Source organism: Phoxinus phoxinus (genome assembly GCF_949152265.1).
Source record: "Phoxinus phoxinus genome assembly, chromosome: 8".
NCBI lineage: Eukaryota > Metazoa > Chordata > Actinopteri > Cypriniformes > Leuciscidae > Phoxinus > Phoxinus phoxinus.
The window spans coordinates 19982746-20002862 of NC_136883.1; the positions used below are offsets into that span (position 1 = coordinate 19982746).

General features: G+C 37.2%; 1 protein-coding gene across 2 annotated transcripts in view; it reads right to left on the reverse strand.

The window, feature by feature from the left end:
* Positions 1-20117, reverse strand: part of unc13c (unc-13 homolog C (C. elegans)) — a 196376-nt gene that overhangs the window by 87430 nt on the left and 88829 nt on the right. For both annotated transcript variants that reach the window (XM_079620744.1, XM_079620743.1), the window contains exons 17-18: positions 14516-14649; positions 8777-8862 (exon numbers count right to left, since the gene is read on the reverse strand). In XM_079620744.1, the coding sequence (XP_079476870.1) occupies positions 8777-8862; positions 14516-14649 (220 nt within the window). The remainder of the gene's footprint in view (positions 1-8776; positions 8863-14515; positions 14650-20117) is intronic.

A 20117-nucleotide genomic window follows, 5' to 3' on the forward strand; every position in this document is an offset into this window, starting at 1 on the left:
TTTAGAGGACTCCTACAATAGGATTACATGCACCCAAGGTCAAAAAACACTCATTACACTAATACACTCATTTTCTCATTGCAGCATCAGCATCACATCAGCTCTATAAAAGATGTGTCTCTCTAAATCCCTGTTTTCCGAGACTGGCTTCTGCATCTGCTCTACAAACTCTACCAAACTCTTCAAGGCCTCAGCTACAACTACAATGTCTGAGGACGGGTCAAAGTAGACGTTGTTTGTTCACCATTTGTTACAAACCTACGGTTCAAGCAGGAAGTTAGACTGGAATTACTGACAACTTTTTTTCAGGAGGCTCAGAATTGGTTCTTTCTTTTGGAACAATAACTGCATTTATCTGCACTTTGATCTGAGTCTTTGCAGACCTTTTACAATCACAAACAGCTATATAACACACTACATGAAAGGTAATATCTAAAAAAGCATAATATGGGCCCTTGAAAAAAAAAGGAGGGACCCATGCCATGACCAGAAACCTGTACTAACAAGCAACCAGCCAGAACACTGTAGCATCCATCTAGCAATGCTCTACCAAATCACACAGAACAATCTAGCACAGTGAGGGCATGTTTTACACAGGAATTTTTCTTTAAAAAAAATTAAAATAGTTATCGCTCACTTCACTACTCGGTTGTTGTTCAGCTACTGGAGCACCTAAGCGGAGGTGTACAGCTGTTCACCTGATGTCTTTTACATACATGAACAATATGTCACACCCTATCAGAGAGAAAGATATACAATATAAACAGAGAGACAGGGATTGCTGGTATGTGCAATCGTTTCGTATGCATGTTTACCAGATATGAATAAATCATGTAAAATATGTAAAACACATTCCAGATATTCAGACTTCATGGTCAGTTCTGACATGTCAATGTGTGAAATTATTTAACTCTGAATATGTTGGTCTAAATCATGCATCACTGTATGTATACAGTATATGCATTATAGAGAGACACTTATGCTTAAAACACGCGCCAGGCCGTATGCATGAGATCTTGTTCTTTAATCTCTGGACCACCAGAGCTTGTCCGTTTGGGCAGGTGGCGGCTACGGGCTGCTAGAGCAGATTTGCTGTAATCCATAAGTCAGATTTTCCACTGTAACAACCACAATAAAAAGACCACCACCATATATATGCTGAAATATAAAGGATATTATAAAGCAGAGTTATATTTTGACCTGTTGGGCAATAAAATAGATGATAAAAACCCACAGGCTTACAATGAAAGAGGAACATTAAAGGGACAGTTCCCCCAAAAATTAATATTGTCATAATTGACTCTCTCGAGGTTGTTTTAAACCAGACTAAGTTTCTTTATTTTGCTGAAAATAAAAGTTAATTTGAAGAATGTGGGTAACCAAACAGTTGCTGGTTCCCAGTGTATCCTTTTTTTTCCCCCTATGTTGCTATGGAAGTCAATGGGGACCAGCAACTGTTTGGTTACCCACATTCTTCAAAAAATCTTCTTTTGTGTTCAGCACAAGAAATAAATTAATACAGGTGTGGAACAACATTAGAGTGAGTAAATAATGACAGAATTTTCAGTTTTTTGGAGAACAATCCCTTTAAGGACAAGCGGCAGCATGTTTACTATTAGGCTACTGTCGCTTTAAGACCGCCACGCAACGCATCGCCACGCATATGACACACGCACCAGATTTTCTCTCAAATGTTTGCTTTCACTTTAGACATAACCAACTCTGTTTATGTAACCCTTGTGATCGTCATTGACACTCGCTGTGAGAAATGCTGCCACTCAGTACAGATCAAAGTTATACAAATTGTGAAATGGTTTTTGAGTGATATTAGTACAATATTGCATGGCTGGAAAAGACTCTCAGCTAATCAGATTCGAGAACCAGAACTAATTAACTGTTGTGTTTTTATATTTAAAGGGGCTATGTGTAGTTTTCCTCCTAAAATTAATCCTTTTTTTATTGCCTGTGTGTGAAAGGGTTGTAATCTCACATTAAAATTATCCACTTGGCGGGTTTTGCTATTACCTCTGAAAGCAAGTATTCCTATTTCTATGTGAAGGCTCCGGGTCGGATTTATCGCGAAATCTAGTGACGTGACTGAGACCTGCATGCGCGCTCCCGAGCCTCTCGCCTCGTCTACTGACTTTGCACTCAACAGCGACGACACTGCAACTTTATGACATGGAGTCTGCTAATACTAAGAAATGACCAGCACAACACAGACTCCAACACAAACTCCACATAATGATAAAAAATAAAATAAAAAGTTTTATCTGCTGAAGGAGCTCGTCAGGCCAAACGTGAATCGGATCAACTTTGGACGAAAACACGGATCAACATCGGCAGGGCTTTTGAATCATGGAGAAACCTCCGCTTTGTGTTGGGTATAAAAACAGACCCGGAGTTGGCTTTCATCCTATTGGACAGGTAAGCTAACATTATTACAAAGCATGTAAAATATATTTAGATTTTGTGCTTTAGTTTTTTTTTTTTCCAGCTATCATAACAGTACAAACACAGCAAGCCAGGACCCAACTAAATAGACCCCTAGTAATACACAAGATGCACTGAGCCATCCAGCTTTGACAACTGGAGAAGAATCTGACTGGTGAGTTTGTCTTATAATTCTAAATTTATAGATGAGTTAGTGTCATCAATGTCAACATTACCAGAATGCACATAAAACAGTGTAAGAGATATCAAATGTAATATCACGAGCACTCGCTTGTAAACGTATTGGTTGCAATCTGAATCATCACCGCTAGAGGTCGCTGAAAACTACATATAGCCCCTTTAAAGGTGCATTGTGTAATATTAAGGAGGATCTGTTGACAGAAATGCAATATAATATACATAACTATGTTTTCAGTGGTGTATAAAGACCTTACATAATGAACGGTTATGTTTTTAATACCATAGAATGAGCCATTTCTATCTACATACACCATGGGTCCCCATACACTGAAATAGCCATTTTGCGCCACCATTAGGGCTGGGCGATATAACAATAATTATCACGATATAATTTTTTGATAAAACGATATCAAGAGTTCGATAAATGTTCGATAATGTTTATACGCCAAAAGCGTGACGAAACTCATTTGAACCGTGCGCCAAACGGACGGTTTATCCGCTCGGCTCAAAGTCCAAACGGCAGCGCACGAGCGCAGCGCGAGCTCATTAGAGCAGATGCGTTTACTCTGATCGGTCTCGGTCACGAGATCCAGTGAGAAGCACTTCAATTCAGAGAAGAACGCAAATGTCTCAGTGATTTAAACTAGTTTAAAGGCAGATGAAGCGGCGCTGACGAACAGGCGAAACTCTGTGCGCAACGATACAGTCAGTCTACAAATTCCCATCATTTACCACGGATTTACTGTAACGTTAGGCTAGTAATATTAACTGCACCATGAAATGTGGGATGTACATATTGAATTGTATAATATTATTATTATTAATGTAGACAATGTATAAAAGGACTAATGGAATATAATTACAGTATTTAATAATGCATTTAGGCTACTGGTTTTCATACAAATACCATAGAACCATAAAGTAATATTGTGCCATTTTATCCGTTATTTTAACCTGTAGGCTATGCCCGGTTTTATCTGTGGTTATCATGATCTAAATGCGTGACGCTGGATGACCAATTGTTAATTTTAATAAAACTCAAACAGTCATAATATTACATTTTACCAAATAAAAACTAGCACATGCACAAACTAAGAAATATTTTTTTCTATTAAGATATTTATTTTGTTAAGGAAAAATGACAAATGTTTGAATGTTCTACCTCAGATTTGTGGATGTTCCCCTGTTTGGCAAGTGTTTGTCATGATGTGTTCTGACAATAAAGAGTAGTTTAAAACTACAATTAACGCTCTGGTTTCTTTTTGCTCCTAACTTTCACTTAGGAGCAAAAATCTGCCTTTAAACTTGAAAGAAATAAAGATTTGACATTTATCGTGATAATTATCTATATCGACTGATATAAAAAAAAAATATTGTGATAATTTTTTTTGGCCATATTGCCCAGCCCTAGCCACCATGTTTCTACAGTAGCCCTAAACGGACAAACTACTAGTCAAGTCAAGTCAAGTCAAGTCAAGTCAAGAATATTTGTATAGCGCTTTTCACAATACACACACACACACACACACACACACACACACACACACACACACACACACACACACACACACACACACACACACACACACACACACACACACACACACACACACACACACACACACACACGTATGTATGTAAATATGTGTGTGTGTGTGTGTGTGTGTGTGTGCGTGTGTGTGTGCGTGTGTGTGTGTGTGTGTGTGTGTGTGTGTGTGTGTGTGTGTGTGTGTGTGTGTGTGTGCGTGTGTGTGTGTGTGTATAGTAAAATAAATACAATCTACATCTCCTCATCTGGCGATTCCTCTATTTTCATTCTATCCAGCATAACTCCAATAATGACCTTTTCCTGAGCAGGTTGCCAAACGTTGAGCCAAAAGTTGACTTTAGGCAGCTCAAACAAACAGAGGAATGTGTCTGTTTGTTTTTATGTGCCTTAAAGGGAATGCTTTTTGCCTCACATCAATGTCAACGTGTCAACACAAACTAATCTGGATTATATTCAAATGAAAGAGAGATTTCTGAATGTGCCCTCAAGTAAAGCAGAAATGAAAATAAAATGAAACTGCACAAAGGTTTGTGCTTTTCTTTTCTGTCACATTTCACGGCAAGATGTCAATCCATATTAAGAAGAGATGACAGCATAGGCTGGGAGGTGTGCAGCATGTGTGTGTGTGCACACGTTTAACCAACAGTACATATCGGATAGTAAAACCTGAGATCACCTACGTTTTGGGGACCACGAGGGAAATGGATTAATATTAAATGCTTATTTGAAAAAGTAAAAATTCTGAAAGTTTTTCCTGTGATGGGTAAGCTTAGTGTAGGGAGATATAATATAGGGTTATGTCTATGGAAAGTCCATAGAGGGGAGGGGAGGGGGGGCGGTGTGTGTGTGTGTGTGTGTGTGTGTGTGTGTGTGTGTGTGTGTGTGTGTGTGTGTGTGTGAAATCCTTAGATTATTTTGACACCTTGTTCCTATGGCAACCTAAAGTTGGTTCAGTAACCTGTGAAAGACTGAAGGATTGTGTGTGAACCATCATATGGTCTGCTGTCAAAGGCTATGACACACACACACACACACACACACACACACACACACACACACACACACACACACACACACACACACACACATTACGAACATATAAACGGTGTGTGTGAATGTGCAGACACAATATCATTGTTCGTTTTTGTCTTTGGTAACATCTACAATTCACTGTGTGAACCAGATTGATATTGAGAATATAGCCTATTATGTTTTTTTTGTTTTTATCGTTATTTAATTACGAAGAAACACCAAACATCAGAAAAAATTGTGTAGCCTTATGTCAAAACATACTGGATAATGGAGCATCAAAGTGACCAGCTATAGTTATTTCAGTGAAAATATTGATTACCGGTATATAAAAATGTATAGCACATAAGGTATCAGTGATCTTAACAGTAAATCTGGAAAAACATCAATTTAAAAATTGCAATTCCAAATGAAATAATCAAATCAAAATGCCTTACACAAAAACACCAATAAAAAAAAATATGCTTAATAAAAAAAAATTATTCAACCCCCAAATGTCAAATTTTGTGCAGAATCGTTTATTCTTTATCACCTCCAATAAACGCCTCCTGTAAGTGCTTAGAAGCTTCTGTCACCTCTCTACGGCAATCTTGGCCCATTCCTCACTTGAAAAAGCTTACAGATCACTGATAATCTTTGGTTTTCACGTTACCACTGCTTTCTTCAAATTCCACCAAATATTTTTAATGATATTTAAATCTGAACACTGTACAGGCCACTCAAGAACATGCTACGACTGATCCCTGAACCAAGCTTAAAGGGGTCCTATTATGCCCTTTTACAAAGTCTTGATTTTGCTTTTGGGGTGTAATAGAATATGCTTTCATGCTTGATTGTTTAAAAAACATTTTTCACATATTTTACATTATTACAGCTCCTCTCTCCCAAGTCTGTCAGTTGCGGTTTCGATGAAGCCCCTCCTTCCGATATACCAAATTTGCTGTGATTGGTTAGCTGGCCCAGGGTGTTGTAATTGGCACTGCGCGTGTTCTGGAAATGTTACGGCCCTTTACCATAACCACGAGCTCTACTCAGATATAAATATTAAGGATGCCATCAATTTCAAACCAATTCAAGCCTGATTCAGACGTAAAGTGTTGTTTATACTGTATGTCTATGTGGTGTTTTTAACATGCTTTAAGACAAACCATGTGCAAATTCATTAGTCAGCACAATTGCTGTGTATTTTCTCCTTAAATAGGCAGTGAACCAAAGACAGTCTCAAAAACGCGTTTGAAATCGCTGGTGTTTCTGACGTCTCAAACTATCTTGTAACCAACCACATCAACACGTGATCGTCAATGAGTGGATCTCTGAGCTGGTGTAAGTGAGTGGAGGCGGGGCTCATTTGCATATTCATAGAACTACGAATACTAAATGAGGCAAGGGTGTGGAGGTACATTCAAGCTATTTTAGGGCATGACAGATTTTTCAACAAAATTTTTTGAAAATGTCGTTTTGGTGATCAAAGGTGAGTATTAAGGGATACAATGTTATACACCATTTAATCATGCTATTTGTCGGAAAACTAAAAGTAATACAAACAGTAATTGATCCCAAAACCAAGGTTCATTTTCTTAGGGGTGGTGAACATCCTTACAGAAGCTACAGTAAACACTACAGTTTAGACAACCAGAATGCCTATTACCGCCGCGGCAAAGCCATAGCGGAAAAAAATAACCAGTCGCGTTTCAAAATTGTTCGCGAAATGACTGCCAGGTGGCGCAAATGGACATTTTGCAAAACAGCTGCAATTGCTGAAATGTAAGTGGAGCTGAAGTCATAAATACTATACAATGATGGTAATTTCCTACAACAAACATGAAAAATCAAAACAAGAGCTATTGACATTTACTGCACAATAATGAAACAAACAAAGATTTGGTGGAGTTGAAACTGCAGGGTGAGATTATAAAGTAATAATTTCATTATTAAATAAAGTCCAAATCAACACACTACCGCACTCTCCCAGCTAATTAGGTGCTGAGACCTATATTTCAAATCAAAAATGCAAAAGGTTTGCACTCAAAATTGTTTACATTCTTGACAGGAGATATTATATATATAGTGCAAAACATGGAGTTCAAACATGGAGGTGGTCTAGTCTTTTTATGGGGGTGTTTTGCTGTATATATAAATTTTGCATAACAGAAGGCCTCTCTGTGTGGAGTTTGCATGTTCTCCCTGTGTCTGTGTGGGTTTCTTCCGATTTCCCCCACAATACAAAACATGCAGTATAGGTACAGTACATGCAAACTGGAGATGCTAAATCGTCCATAGGTGTGTGTCTGACTCTGAGCCCCAAGCCATGTAAAGGGGAGGGTTGGGGAAATATAAACAGCAAGAGCAAGAGTCGGATACAACTGAAATGGTTAATAAATTAATGAATGTAAATAATTTATGAAAAGAAACAGATGATTCCAAATGTGCATTATAAAGCATTGTGAATATGTATTCTATAAATGTATTCGCTTCATGAAAGTCTAAACATTTAAAAGGTTGACTATGGTTTTGGCTTAGCTTTATTTTAAAAACAATATCCTCACTGAGATGCTCAGAAAATGTGTGAGATTCAATCAGAGGGAATGACCTTAAAATGCTCTACCGTCAAGTGTGTGTGTGCGCGTGCGTGCGTGTGTGTTTGTGTGTGTGTGTGTGTGTGTAGGACAGAATAACCTTGCAATTCATTAATCTTTTACTTTTAAGAACAGTTTTGTGTGTGTTGTTTTTGGTTTTCTGTCACAGACTTTGACAGCAGACCATCTGTGGTTCAAATCAATTTTCACAGGTGAATCTGAATCCTGGAGAGTTTGTTCCAAATATATCCATGAAACACAGATGCCACACTGCCCTACTGCTGTCAGAGTCACAAACAACATTCATAAAACACAAATTCAAACCTTCCCATGATCCAATCACATTCATGTCCCCCTGACTCTCACCGGCTTCCTCTAAAACACTGAACTCCATCAAGACATCACCATATCATAACTTTTCAAATATAAGTTTGATGAAGTATGCAGACATTCTCTAATGTTTACAATAAAAAGCTTCCTTTTGATTCCACCCAGATAATTTATAGAAATCATTGATTATGACATTTAGATATCAACACTAGTTCATAGAGATTAGTCAATCCTAACCAACAGATTATTAACATATTAAAATCAGAAGTCAAAACACCAGAGAGTGGGTGAAACAATGGTCACAAAAAACTAAAATCAAACCATGTTTTTGTGGGGGGAAAAAACAAAAAAACGTTATACATATTATTGGTAGATGTATATGTAGACTAGATGACAAAACTAAAACAGTTTTCAACCAAAGTTACCAAACCAAACCATTTTTCTCTTTAAAAACATGAAAGAGCCTACAGAAAGAACAGAAACACCGGCATCACTTAAGATGTTTGAGTTGAGATGCACTCAGACACTTGAGTTTTGCTCAAAAAGAATCGATATACGAAGTGAGTTGGATCTCAGATCCAAACAGACCCAGCTGAAGCCACACCAGAACAAAAACCATGCCACCAACCCCATAAAGAGATGAGCAGGAGTTACTCACCCTCCATTGCGTACTTCATATCCATGGCGAAGAGGTTCCACATGATTTCAGCACTAATTCTACCCATATTCAACTCTTGCGGGAACCTAAAATGAAATAAAAACAGACATCGTTACAACCATACAGCAATCTGCTCAGCAATTCATTCGTCCAGCGGTCCGAGTCTTCAGAGATCTCAAGGCCGCGAATAAATATATAAATACATAAATAATGTACTTTTTTTTATTTCAGTTCTTGGATAACATGTTTTGGTCTTGATCTGAAACCCGAGAGGTCTAGTATTGTTTTATGTCTTGGAGGGGTTGTAAAAGCGTCCTGTCCTATTTTAGATGCGTGCATTTTCACATGTGAGTACATTCTGTTTATGGGCACCAATTTCACTGTGCTACCCATCTCACAGGCTGTTTCCATGGCAACCGCCACCATACCATATCACAGAGTGAAGTGATCAGTTCTCTACTCTCCCCCACTGCTCAAAAGCAATCTCAGATCAATCTAGACTAGGCTCAACTCTATATAGACGTGGTTTAATTGCTCAGGATGGACAGAAGGAGCTATCAGAGATGGACACATATGGATGCAAATGAACACAGAATGATCATGAACTAGAGAAAACCTCTCTGTCCTCTTTCTCTCTCTCTCTCTCTCTCTCTAATAGTGATGAAAGGGACGTGCTGCTAACTGAAGACATTTACTACGTTTAATTTAAGCGTCTCTCTCGGTGGCTCTTTGCTCTGAGAGATTCAGTGCTGTAAAAGATGAATTGAAGACTATTCACAATGCACAAAATTCCAATTTCATTTTCAAATTTTTAGGACCGACTGTCATTTTTTGATCCATTTGTTCAGATAATGTAGTCAGCTGCTGTAGCTATGACTTAAATTCAGGATGAAACGTCGTTTACAGCCCATTTTACGTGATTTATTGTGCAAACATGATTTTATCTGTTGTGGGGAAGAAGGCGGAGGATGTCATTATTATTCTGATGAGAGGTTATGAAGACAAACGTAGTTTCTTACTGTATAACAGCACACAGCGATGAATAGCTCATAATAAGACCGGGAACTTGTATCAAGGAAGTAAACAGGGTCACGTTGACTTTAAGGAGTTAGCATGCTGTCAGTTTGGAAAGAGAGGATGGAAAATCAGAAATTGCACCTCTGCTCATGACCATCATAAATTCTCTCTGTTCTGAACTCATGAGGTTCAGTTCACTACCACTCAAAAGTGTGGTCAGGAAGATTTTTAAAAAATAAATAAATACTTTTATTCACTAAGGATGCATTCAATTGATCAAAGGTGACATTAAGGGCCTTTATAATGTTACACAATATTTATTTTTCAAATAAAACCTGTTCTTTTGAACTTTCTATTAATCAACGAATCCTCACAAAAATGTATCACTGTTTCCACAAAAATATGAAGCAGCACAACTGTTTTCAACATTGATGATTGAATTATTTCTGAAGGATCATGTGACATTCAAGACAGGAGTAACGATGCTGATTAAACAAATGACATTTAAAAATATATTACAGTAGAAAAAATATTTTAAAATGTACAAATATTTTAGAATGTACAAATATTTTAGAATGCAACTGTTTTTACTGCATTTTTGATCAAATAAATGCAGCCCTTGGTGACATCTTTCAACAAATATTTTCAAAATATAACCAACCACAAACTTTTGAACAATAGTGTCAGCTTTAGAGGCTTTACTGTAATTTACATATTCATGCACATCATTATAATTACATTGGGAAAGAGTAAATTCAGTTGCAGCTTGATATTTCAAACGTGTTGCATTTTTAATAAAGAAAACCTGAAATCCAATCCATTTCCAAAAACCTGATTTAGTTGGAGTTGAAGCTATGTATAAATGTGGTTTGGATTGGACTTCTAAAAAATTTCATTTTATGTGTTCTGTTTGGACTACAGCAAACTAATAAATCAGTTTTTGCTGCCCGTTGAAACAAAGTGCCGCTGTATTGATATTCCTTCAACACCCTTGCTCACTGCTTGCTCAGAGCTTGTTCTAAACCTCTAACCTTCTGTATTACACTTCTGCAAATAACTTATTCTACTTTATTTCCTAGAATAAGTGTCAATGTACCTTTTGATTTTGGATTTTGTAAACCTCATATCTTATGAAATGCAAGATAAAAGTTTGAAAATCTCACACTGAATTGATAGAATTTTCTATCAATCAAAATATGATGCCATTGCAATATTTGCATACTGAACTGTGATTGGTTTGTTGTTGCAACATAATGTTGCAGAATGTGTTGATTATTGATGCAGCAAAGTGACTGATGCTGAATTTCATCCTAAATATTAAAGATACCTAAAACACTGCTCTGCCCTATAAAGACAAATCACAGGAACAACATATTTAGTCAAAACTGAGTTTGTTTCTTAGACTGTGATTCATCCCTTGGCTTGACTCAACTGTCCTCAGATTCAGAGAAAACAAAGTGTGAATACTGACATTAAATCAATTAAATTCAATCAAAACACTCAAAGTCATTTTTTCTCAGATTGTGTGCGTTTTGTCTTTGTAAAGCAGAGTGAATCCTATCAGTTTTCATTTTCATTGTGTTAAAGGGTTAGTTCACCCAAAAATTGTCCGATGATTTACTCACCCTTCTTCTTTTAGCCAAACACAATCTTATTATTTACTTAAGAGTTATATATTTTTTTTAAATGCCCTGAACAGTTCCATAAATTTTGAAGTCCAAATATCCCAAATCCAAATCCATCTATCATAAATCCAAATCCATCTATCATAAATCCAAATCTATCATAAAAGTAATCCATATGGCACCAGGGGGTTAATAAAGGCCTTCTGAAGTGAAGCGATATGCATTTGTTACAATTCTTTTTAACTTTATAGACTATAATCACTGGCTTCCAGTAACGGCCGTACCCCGACCACTTTTTTGGGCTTCAAAATAGCAGGCGCAAGTCAGTTCCATTATAAAAATTGAAAGAGCCAGGATATTTTTTTAATATAACTCCAATTGTGTTTAGGTAAGAAGAAAGTCATATACTTCAATGATGGATTGAGGGTGAGCAAATTATGGGATAATTTTCATTTTTGGGTGAACTAACCCTTTAAGTCTTCTGAAAAGGAACAAACAAACAAACACACACACACACACACACACACACACACACACACACACACACACACACACACACACACACACACACACAGTTGTGTAGAGATCATTAGAGTCCAAACAAAGTATGTGCTATTTTTCTTCACTCCACATGGATCGAGAGACGAGACCAGAACTAATGACACTATAAGTCCAGTAACATCTTCCTTACACACACAGACTTCTGCAAAAGGTGTGATAAAAGATAAGAGAGAGTTGAATAAACAGAAACGCTTGAAGCAAAAAGAAAAACTCTAATTGAGGGATAGACGATTCTTCTCTGGGTTTGTCCAGGATGCTGAATTATTCAAGTCCCCTGCCTGCCTGTGAATTTCTGAACAGTCTATGTCTGTCACATACACACACACACACACCACATATTGCGTTTCATTGCAATGTGCTTATGAAATACTGCAATCTATGAACATGTTCAGAACATCCCGAAATCATCTGTCCTAATTGCTCTTTCATAACTCAGTTGATTTTCCAAAGAAATGTGTTATGTTTAATTGAAGTATCAAGTCTCAGAGGTTTGTCCTAACATGAAAGCGCCCCTATAATGTTATTTTAAAAGTTCCTAATTGTGTTTTGGAGTCACAGTTCAGTTATATTTGGACTTTTAGGCCCTGTCCACACGAAAACGGGCATTTTCAAAACCGCAGCTTTTTCTATGCGGTTTGGCCGTTCGTCCGCACACAAACGCAGTACGCGGTCACTGAAAGCGAACATTTTTGAAAACTCCTGCCAGGGTGAAGATTATTAGAAACTCTGGTTGAAGTGTTGTCGTGTAGATGCTGAATCCCGAGATTTTGGCTTGTGACGTCGTAACCAACCATTGACTTTCATAGTATTTTTTTTCCTACTATGGAAGTCAATGGGGTCCACTCCATTCAACTGTCTGGTTACCAACATTCTTCAAAATCATTTGTGTTCCGTAGAAGAAAGAAATGAATACCGGTTTGAAACAACTTGAGGGTGAGTAAATGATGACAGAATTAAAAAATTTAAGCAAACTAGTCTTTTAATCGATCCGATTGGGCTCAATCCGAATGAAACTTCGATTTGATTGAATGGCGTAACGACGTTTGGCGCGTGGAACGAGATAGAGTTGTTGTTAAATGTAATGTCATTAATGACTGTTGTGTCATTCTAGAATTCCCCAATCACTCGTCGTCTGTGAAATGGAGCAGAACTACGTCCCATCAGTCTTCACTTCATACTCTCATCCACAGACGCTTTGTTTTGGGAGCGGGAATGAGGCAGGGTTTTTTTTTTTTATGGTGGCCCAATAGTGCACAACACAACGAAATTTAAAAAGCAAACATAACTTCACAACACAACGCAATTAAGCAACAACACAACGAAATGAATCCACAACACAACGGAAATGAGCCACAACACAACGGAAAATGTACAACACAATGGAAATAAGCCACAACACAACGGAAATAAAACCGCAAAACAATGAAATAAAGCCGCAACACAACGGAAATGACCACTAGGAGGCCCTCGGAGCGCGATAAAGTTTGTTTTCCTTGCCACTGTTCTATAGATTCAGCAGTCTAAAAAATATATCAACACAACGATTAGCTTTAACAGTATGTAGCTAACCATTGTATATCGACATTTATTAATTCAAAATCACCTACGTGCATTATAGCTGTATATTTATACTCTAGAATGCTTTGACGTGCTACCACAGCGCATGATCCCTAAGGGAACGTCTGCCAATTCCTCAAAGTTGTTAAAACGTATAATTTGTATTAATTAAAAATGACTTTTTAACAATTGCCAGGAAAACTAACTTTATCGCGCTCCGAGAGCCCTCTAGTGGTCGCGAGCATATCCGTTGTGTTGCGGCTTTATTTCATTGTGTTGTGGCTTATTTCCGTTGTGTTGTACATTTTCCGTTGTGGCTCGTTTCCGTTGTGTTGTGGATTCATTTTGTTGTGTTGTGAACTTATGTTTGCTTTTTAAATTTGTTGTGTTGTGCACTACTGGGCCACCGTAGTTTTTACTGCTTGACAAAAATAACAACACGGCACAGTGGTTCGTGTGCTCGTCATCCTAATCAAGACCTAAAATAGATCAATATTAATTCTGCTCTTTAAAAAAAAAGCAATGTAGGAGTATAGTATGTGCAAACAGCAGGAAACGCTATATATTCCTGCAGTATAACCATGTCTAAAAAAATAATATTCTGAGTAGAAGATTGTGACATAAAAACGCACACATTCATTAATCGACATGAATTCATTACGATAGAGACAAAGGTGTGCATGTAAACATAACCACTGTAAGATCAGCAAGAGTGTACAGATTTAAAACTAATATGGTCAGATAATTTGACCTTTGAAGAAATTAATGAAAAATTGTCGTTTGCAGAGGTGTCTTGTAAATTCCAAACACAGATTGAGATATTGCTGAGCTCTTTATTGAAATTATATCTATTAATTGCATTGCTGTCTTGGAGAAACAACTGAGATATTAAAGATATTGTTTTCTTTCTGTTTGGGAAAAATACAGCAAAATATGACACATTCAGATGGCTTCACAATGTGTGTGTTGTGATACGCACTGGTTAATGATGGGTGTGTAGGCCATTCTGTCCTCATCTATAACAGACACCATCAGCGTGATCAGTTTGGGCCAGAAGTCCAGGTTCTTGATGGACGGACCCTGTTCCTCACGCGGCAGATCCTGCTTCTTAGCCTGGAAAGACAGAGAAACAGAAGTTTATTGCAGATAATGACACAATTTCTCCTTATTCCACGTGTTTAAAGTTTGAATAATTTAGTCCGGTTAACTGATGTACTGAATCCGAGTACTCGGCACTCTGGTTAAGTGTTTTTGCTTCATAAGACTTTTTATTAGGTGGTGCGAACACACAAACAGAGAGATGGAGAGAGAGGGGGAGAGGCTCCATGGATTTGAACTTAACAAGCCTAAACAGACAGTGAATATTGAATATGAGAGAGAGAGAGAGAGAGAGAGAGAGAGAGAGAGAGAGAGAGAGAGAGAGAGAGAGAGAGAGAGAGAGAGAGAGAGAGAGAGTGTGTGTGTGTGTGAGACTGGACTCTGATTAGAATCATTTATACTCAACACATTCGTATTTAGTGTTTCCTGCCCTTTAAGCTCATTAATGTCTTCATTAATTATGCAAATCCTGGCTTCTGCAACAATTCCAGCCAAACCATTAACTAAATCTGCACTCAAACAGTCAATGTTTGAGATCTAGGACAACACCATTTTCTAACATGTGACGAAATACATGCAAGAGTAGACTAGTCTAGTACAATAGATTACCGTCTGTTTGGACTGGTAACCAATCATCAAATTCTCTTACCAGGGGACCTCAAGATGGCTTAAAATTATTTAAAATAAGACACAAGCTTTAATATAAGATGTAAAAATCTAAAAAATCTAAATATTTCTATTCATTTATTTATTTTCTCAAAAATATTTTATTAGGTAGAAATTGTAAGAAAAAATATTTAATTCTTAATCCTTATACCGTAATTCAAGAACGACTCGAAAAGTAAATTATAAGAGTGGGATCCTTGAAAAACATTTTATAAAAATCAGGAATCCTGAAATTTAATTATTTTTATTTTTTATTCATTTAGCTACTTATTTTAATCCAAAAAAAGTTTTGGAAACATTACTGTCATTACTGTAGATGTACCAGAGGCAACCTATTAGCCTATTAATCAAAATGATAAGGCAGCCAAGTGGAACAGGATGTTTTACGAATAGAAAAATAAAAAATGATCAACAAAATGTGCATCACATACAAGGATGGAGTCAGATCTGAATTCAAGGTTACTAAAATGCTGCCTAAAAAGCTATTTGGCTAAGGTAATTTCAAAGGTGGAACAATTCAATTTTAAATTGAAGGATTGCAAAAACAAAGAAAAAGAGAACAATTATAATAGACTGTTCTCAAGGTCAAAGTGTGTTTACTCAAAAAGGCTACCAATCTAAGGTCGCAAAAAAGATTCATGAATCGTGCATAATAAGACCAGGAATGTGTACTACGAATGTAAGTGTTTCATGTTTTTTTTTCATTTCGTTCCTTGACATTTTTGTTCAAGTTAGCCACTTAACAGGGGTTTTGTCTTGCTCTATGACCGCATTTCTGCCATTTCTCATAACCTCAGAGAGATTGACAGCTACAACAATATTATTTAACAGCAACTAACCTGTGAAACATGCCCTTGGTTTACAACTGCATGTTCATTCAAAAAGCATATATCTACTGAACTTGCTCTCAAAAGTTTCTTGACTTTTTATAAATAGCAACACCAAGGTCATGGGTTCGATTCCCAAGGAATGTGTGAACTCATAAAATACAAATCTTGAATGTCGTTTTGGATAAAAGTGTCTACCAAATGCATAAATGCTGATTGAAACTTTTTTTGAAACATTAAAAAGTATTGAAATAACAGAAAAATCACATTTATTATTCCAAACAGGACAGACAACTGTGCTGCTATATGAATGTAGCCCTAATCCAAAGGAATCATCATGCATCCTAACATGCATCTTGAGTGCTCACATGGCTGTAAAGACATCAGATATTACACAGTTAGTGTGATCGCTGGATTTACAGCACCTCTTGGCACACAGGTCAGAGTTTATTCTGGGGGGAATGTTTGTTTATCATGGATTTGGATGGTAAAATTAGTACTCTCACTTCCCTCCCCTTGATTCTCCCACAATGCACTTCTGTCTAACATCAGTCCAGGCTTATTTGATGGACAACTGGCATTATGCCAGGCTATTTTGGGCATCTCTCTGGGCTGTTTTCCATGGCAAGACAGTAAAACGCGAGATGCTTTAGAGTTCTCCGGCCACTCTGCTTCTAGAAATAGATTCCAGTAGAATTGTGGGAAGTGTGTGAGCTGTCCATGGTGCTGGAATTGGTTGCATTGAGTGGTACAAAACTTCAGTAGCTCTCAGTGGCATTAAAGGGGGCAATATATTTTTTAATAATTTTATAACTGTCCAATTTCAATTATTTTTTGGTAGGCAAAACAATCATAATTTAATACATATGTGACCCTGGACTACAAAACCAGTCTCATGGGTCAATTTTTTAAAATTGAGATTTATACATCCACTGAATAAATAAGCTTTCCATTGATGTGTGGTTTGTTAGGATAGGAACATATTTGGCCGAGATACAACTATTCAAAAATCTGGAATCTGAGGGTGCAAAAAAAAATGTACATTGTGAAAATCGACTTTTATGTTGGTGATTTTGCTGCATCCACTCAAAGAAATACATTTATTTATATATTTACAGTAGGGAATTTACAAAATATCTTCATGGAACATAATATTTCCTTAATATCGTAATGATTTTTGACATACAATCGATAATTTGACCCATACAATGTTTTGTTGGCTATTAGACATAAAACATAGAAACCATAAAAAATAGAAAACAGTTCATTTAAATAATAATAATAATAATGTTTCAAAATATTAGTGTTTTTACTGTATTTTTGATCAAATAAATGCAGCCTTGGTGAGCATAAGAGACTATTGTCCTTGTCAGCGCTAGTTTATATAAACGTATTAAACAGCATTTACTAAAAACTGTAAAAATGCATCATAGCTAATGTAACGTGTACTAAACATGCTCTATTATGTGTTTCTGTACAAGAGTAAGACATTTTTCCTCCTTTTCTCACGCATGGCACTTCCTGTCAGGCCAATTCAACATGCTAAGACTTGCATATGTACAGTACGTGTCTCTACATTTAAAGTAAATCCTACAATAATGTATTGTATGCACATATTCTAAAACCTAGTTGGAGCCTAAAAAGTGACTCATAAGCGAGTTTCACTGGAGATCACGCTGACGTCGGTGTTGTGTTTATGGGTCTGTATGGGGCATGTGAGCGTGCGTAACACAGGTTTAGTGAAGGGAAAAGGAGCTCCTTGGGGGCGTTGAGTAATATGTGCTGAATTAGATTAAAGTAACAGCGGGACGACTGCGATCAGGACACAACACCGGCTCACGCTCCTCTACTGCTCTGTCTTTAGAATGAAAGAAAAGTCTGTCCTTGTTTCACATTTACATATGAAAGATGAGGAGTAACATTTATAGTGCTGAACAACAGAGAACTGACTCTTGTACCTGCAGCAACCCCCAGCAACTACATATCAACGCCCTAGTAACTCATAACAACCATAATTACTGTACAGTACATGCCATAGAATCTGCATTACAACCACATAACAATGCTCTAATAACTGCTTAGCAGACCCTAACAACCACACAAAAATGCAACAATGTGTATTGTTGTGCATAGTTCACCCAAGAAATTCAAGTTTTCAGAGTTTTAGTGTCAGTACTACATTAAACTGCTATATATAATGTTGAATATAATGTATAATAATGCAATGGGGGATATTTGTGGGTCCAAATGTATTTTGTTACCAGGAAAAAGTGGCCTACATTATTTTAAATATATCTAGTCAGTGACAGAGTGTATATTTGTTTAAAATAATTCTGTATTTTCAGCTTCAGAATCATGAATATTTTTATTCTGGCGTCACCATTGTCCTGTGCATTGGGTTTCCAGCACCAAGTCCAAGCCTATTCATTTACACATCCAATGTAACGGCAAAGTTAGCATTTTAATCAACAGTAAAACATTTTGTTAACCTTTTATTATATGTCTACCTGTGAGTATCGCAATAATATTGTATCGTGAGTTCAGAATCGTGATATGTATGGAATCGTGACATTAGAGTATCGTTACACCCCTATAAACCATATAGAAATGCCCTAGCAACTGCAATGCAACCCCGACCAACCACACAGCAATTCCCAGAATGCCTTACGAGATGCATAGAAACACCCTGGCAACCACCCACAACATCCAAGAATTACAAAGGTGCGTTTTACACAAGCAAACACAAATCACATGTTCTTCAAAAAATGTAAAAGTCTAGTTATTGAATTCATTCCTCCTGATGGCTTGTTTGGATCATTTACCTTTACTTTAATAGTGATCTTTATTTGCTCCTGGACTGTGTGGGTGTGTCACATCTCTTATGCAAGTTCACATCAACAAAGACAAGAAATACCACCCACATCTACTGAGACAGGAGTGAGGTCATCACTACGAGACAATGGACGACACACACACACACTAATCTTACTATGTTTGCCATAGAACGATGTGGGGGAAATAGTACGAGTAGCATGCTATAGTATGCGGGTCCGATTTCAGCATATTGCTCTTGCAGCTGAGTCACTCCACCTAAATGTGAGATTAAACGAGGGATGGATATTCCTCAGGGCATGTGAGTGAGCATATGTGTGTGTGAGTGCTAGCATCTGATGTTGTAAGAGAACTGATTGTTGTGAAACTGAGGATCAAATTCCAGGGCAGAAGAATAAGAAGGAAATATGCACATTTTATTCTTATTTATCGGGCATGCCTGCGTGTTTGTGGTTTGTATATTTTGAATTAAAGATGAGACGCACTGATAACTATAATTTAGTGCCGTCAACTGATTAAAAAGGAAACACGGATTGCAACCGGATCATTTAGAGCAGGATTTTTCTAGATGGTGAAAAGTGGGCGGTCCGGAAGTAGGAGTTTGACGCCCATTGGCTGAGGTGACATCACTGCAAAAGAAAGCCGTTTCAGAGAAAACGATTACGCATTAATGATTACAAAAGGCAAACCTCTGTCTCTGGAATAGTGTGCACTGATAAATCACACACAAAAAGACAAGGAAAGAAATAGAACAGTAAAACATTATAATATTTTCTTTCTAATCCCTTCCTCCCTTTTGAATCCTTTTCTAATTTATCCGGTTGCAATCCTTGTTTCACGGCGGAGAGCTGTGAGAAACTAATCCTCCTCCACACAAAAGACTGTGATGACATGCATAGAGATAACATGACCCATATGACAAAAGAGAATATTGCCATAACACACACACACACACACAGGTTTTCATGTTTTATGGGAACTCTCCATAGACAATGATTTTTAGGCTATGTTTACACGGAAACGATCTGAAGAGAAAACGCAAAAGTGGCGTTGCATTATCACTTTTTATTCTGCGTTTAGACGAGTGTTATTGGGGGGAAATCTGCGTGCATATGGTGACGCAAAAGTGTGTGAAATTCGATGTAGTGTGCACTCCAG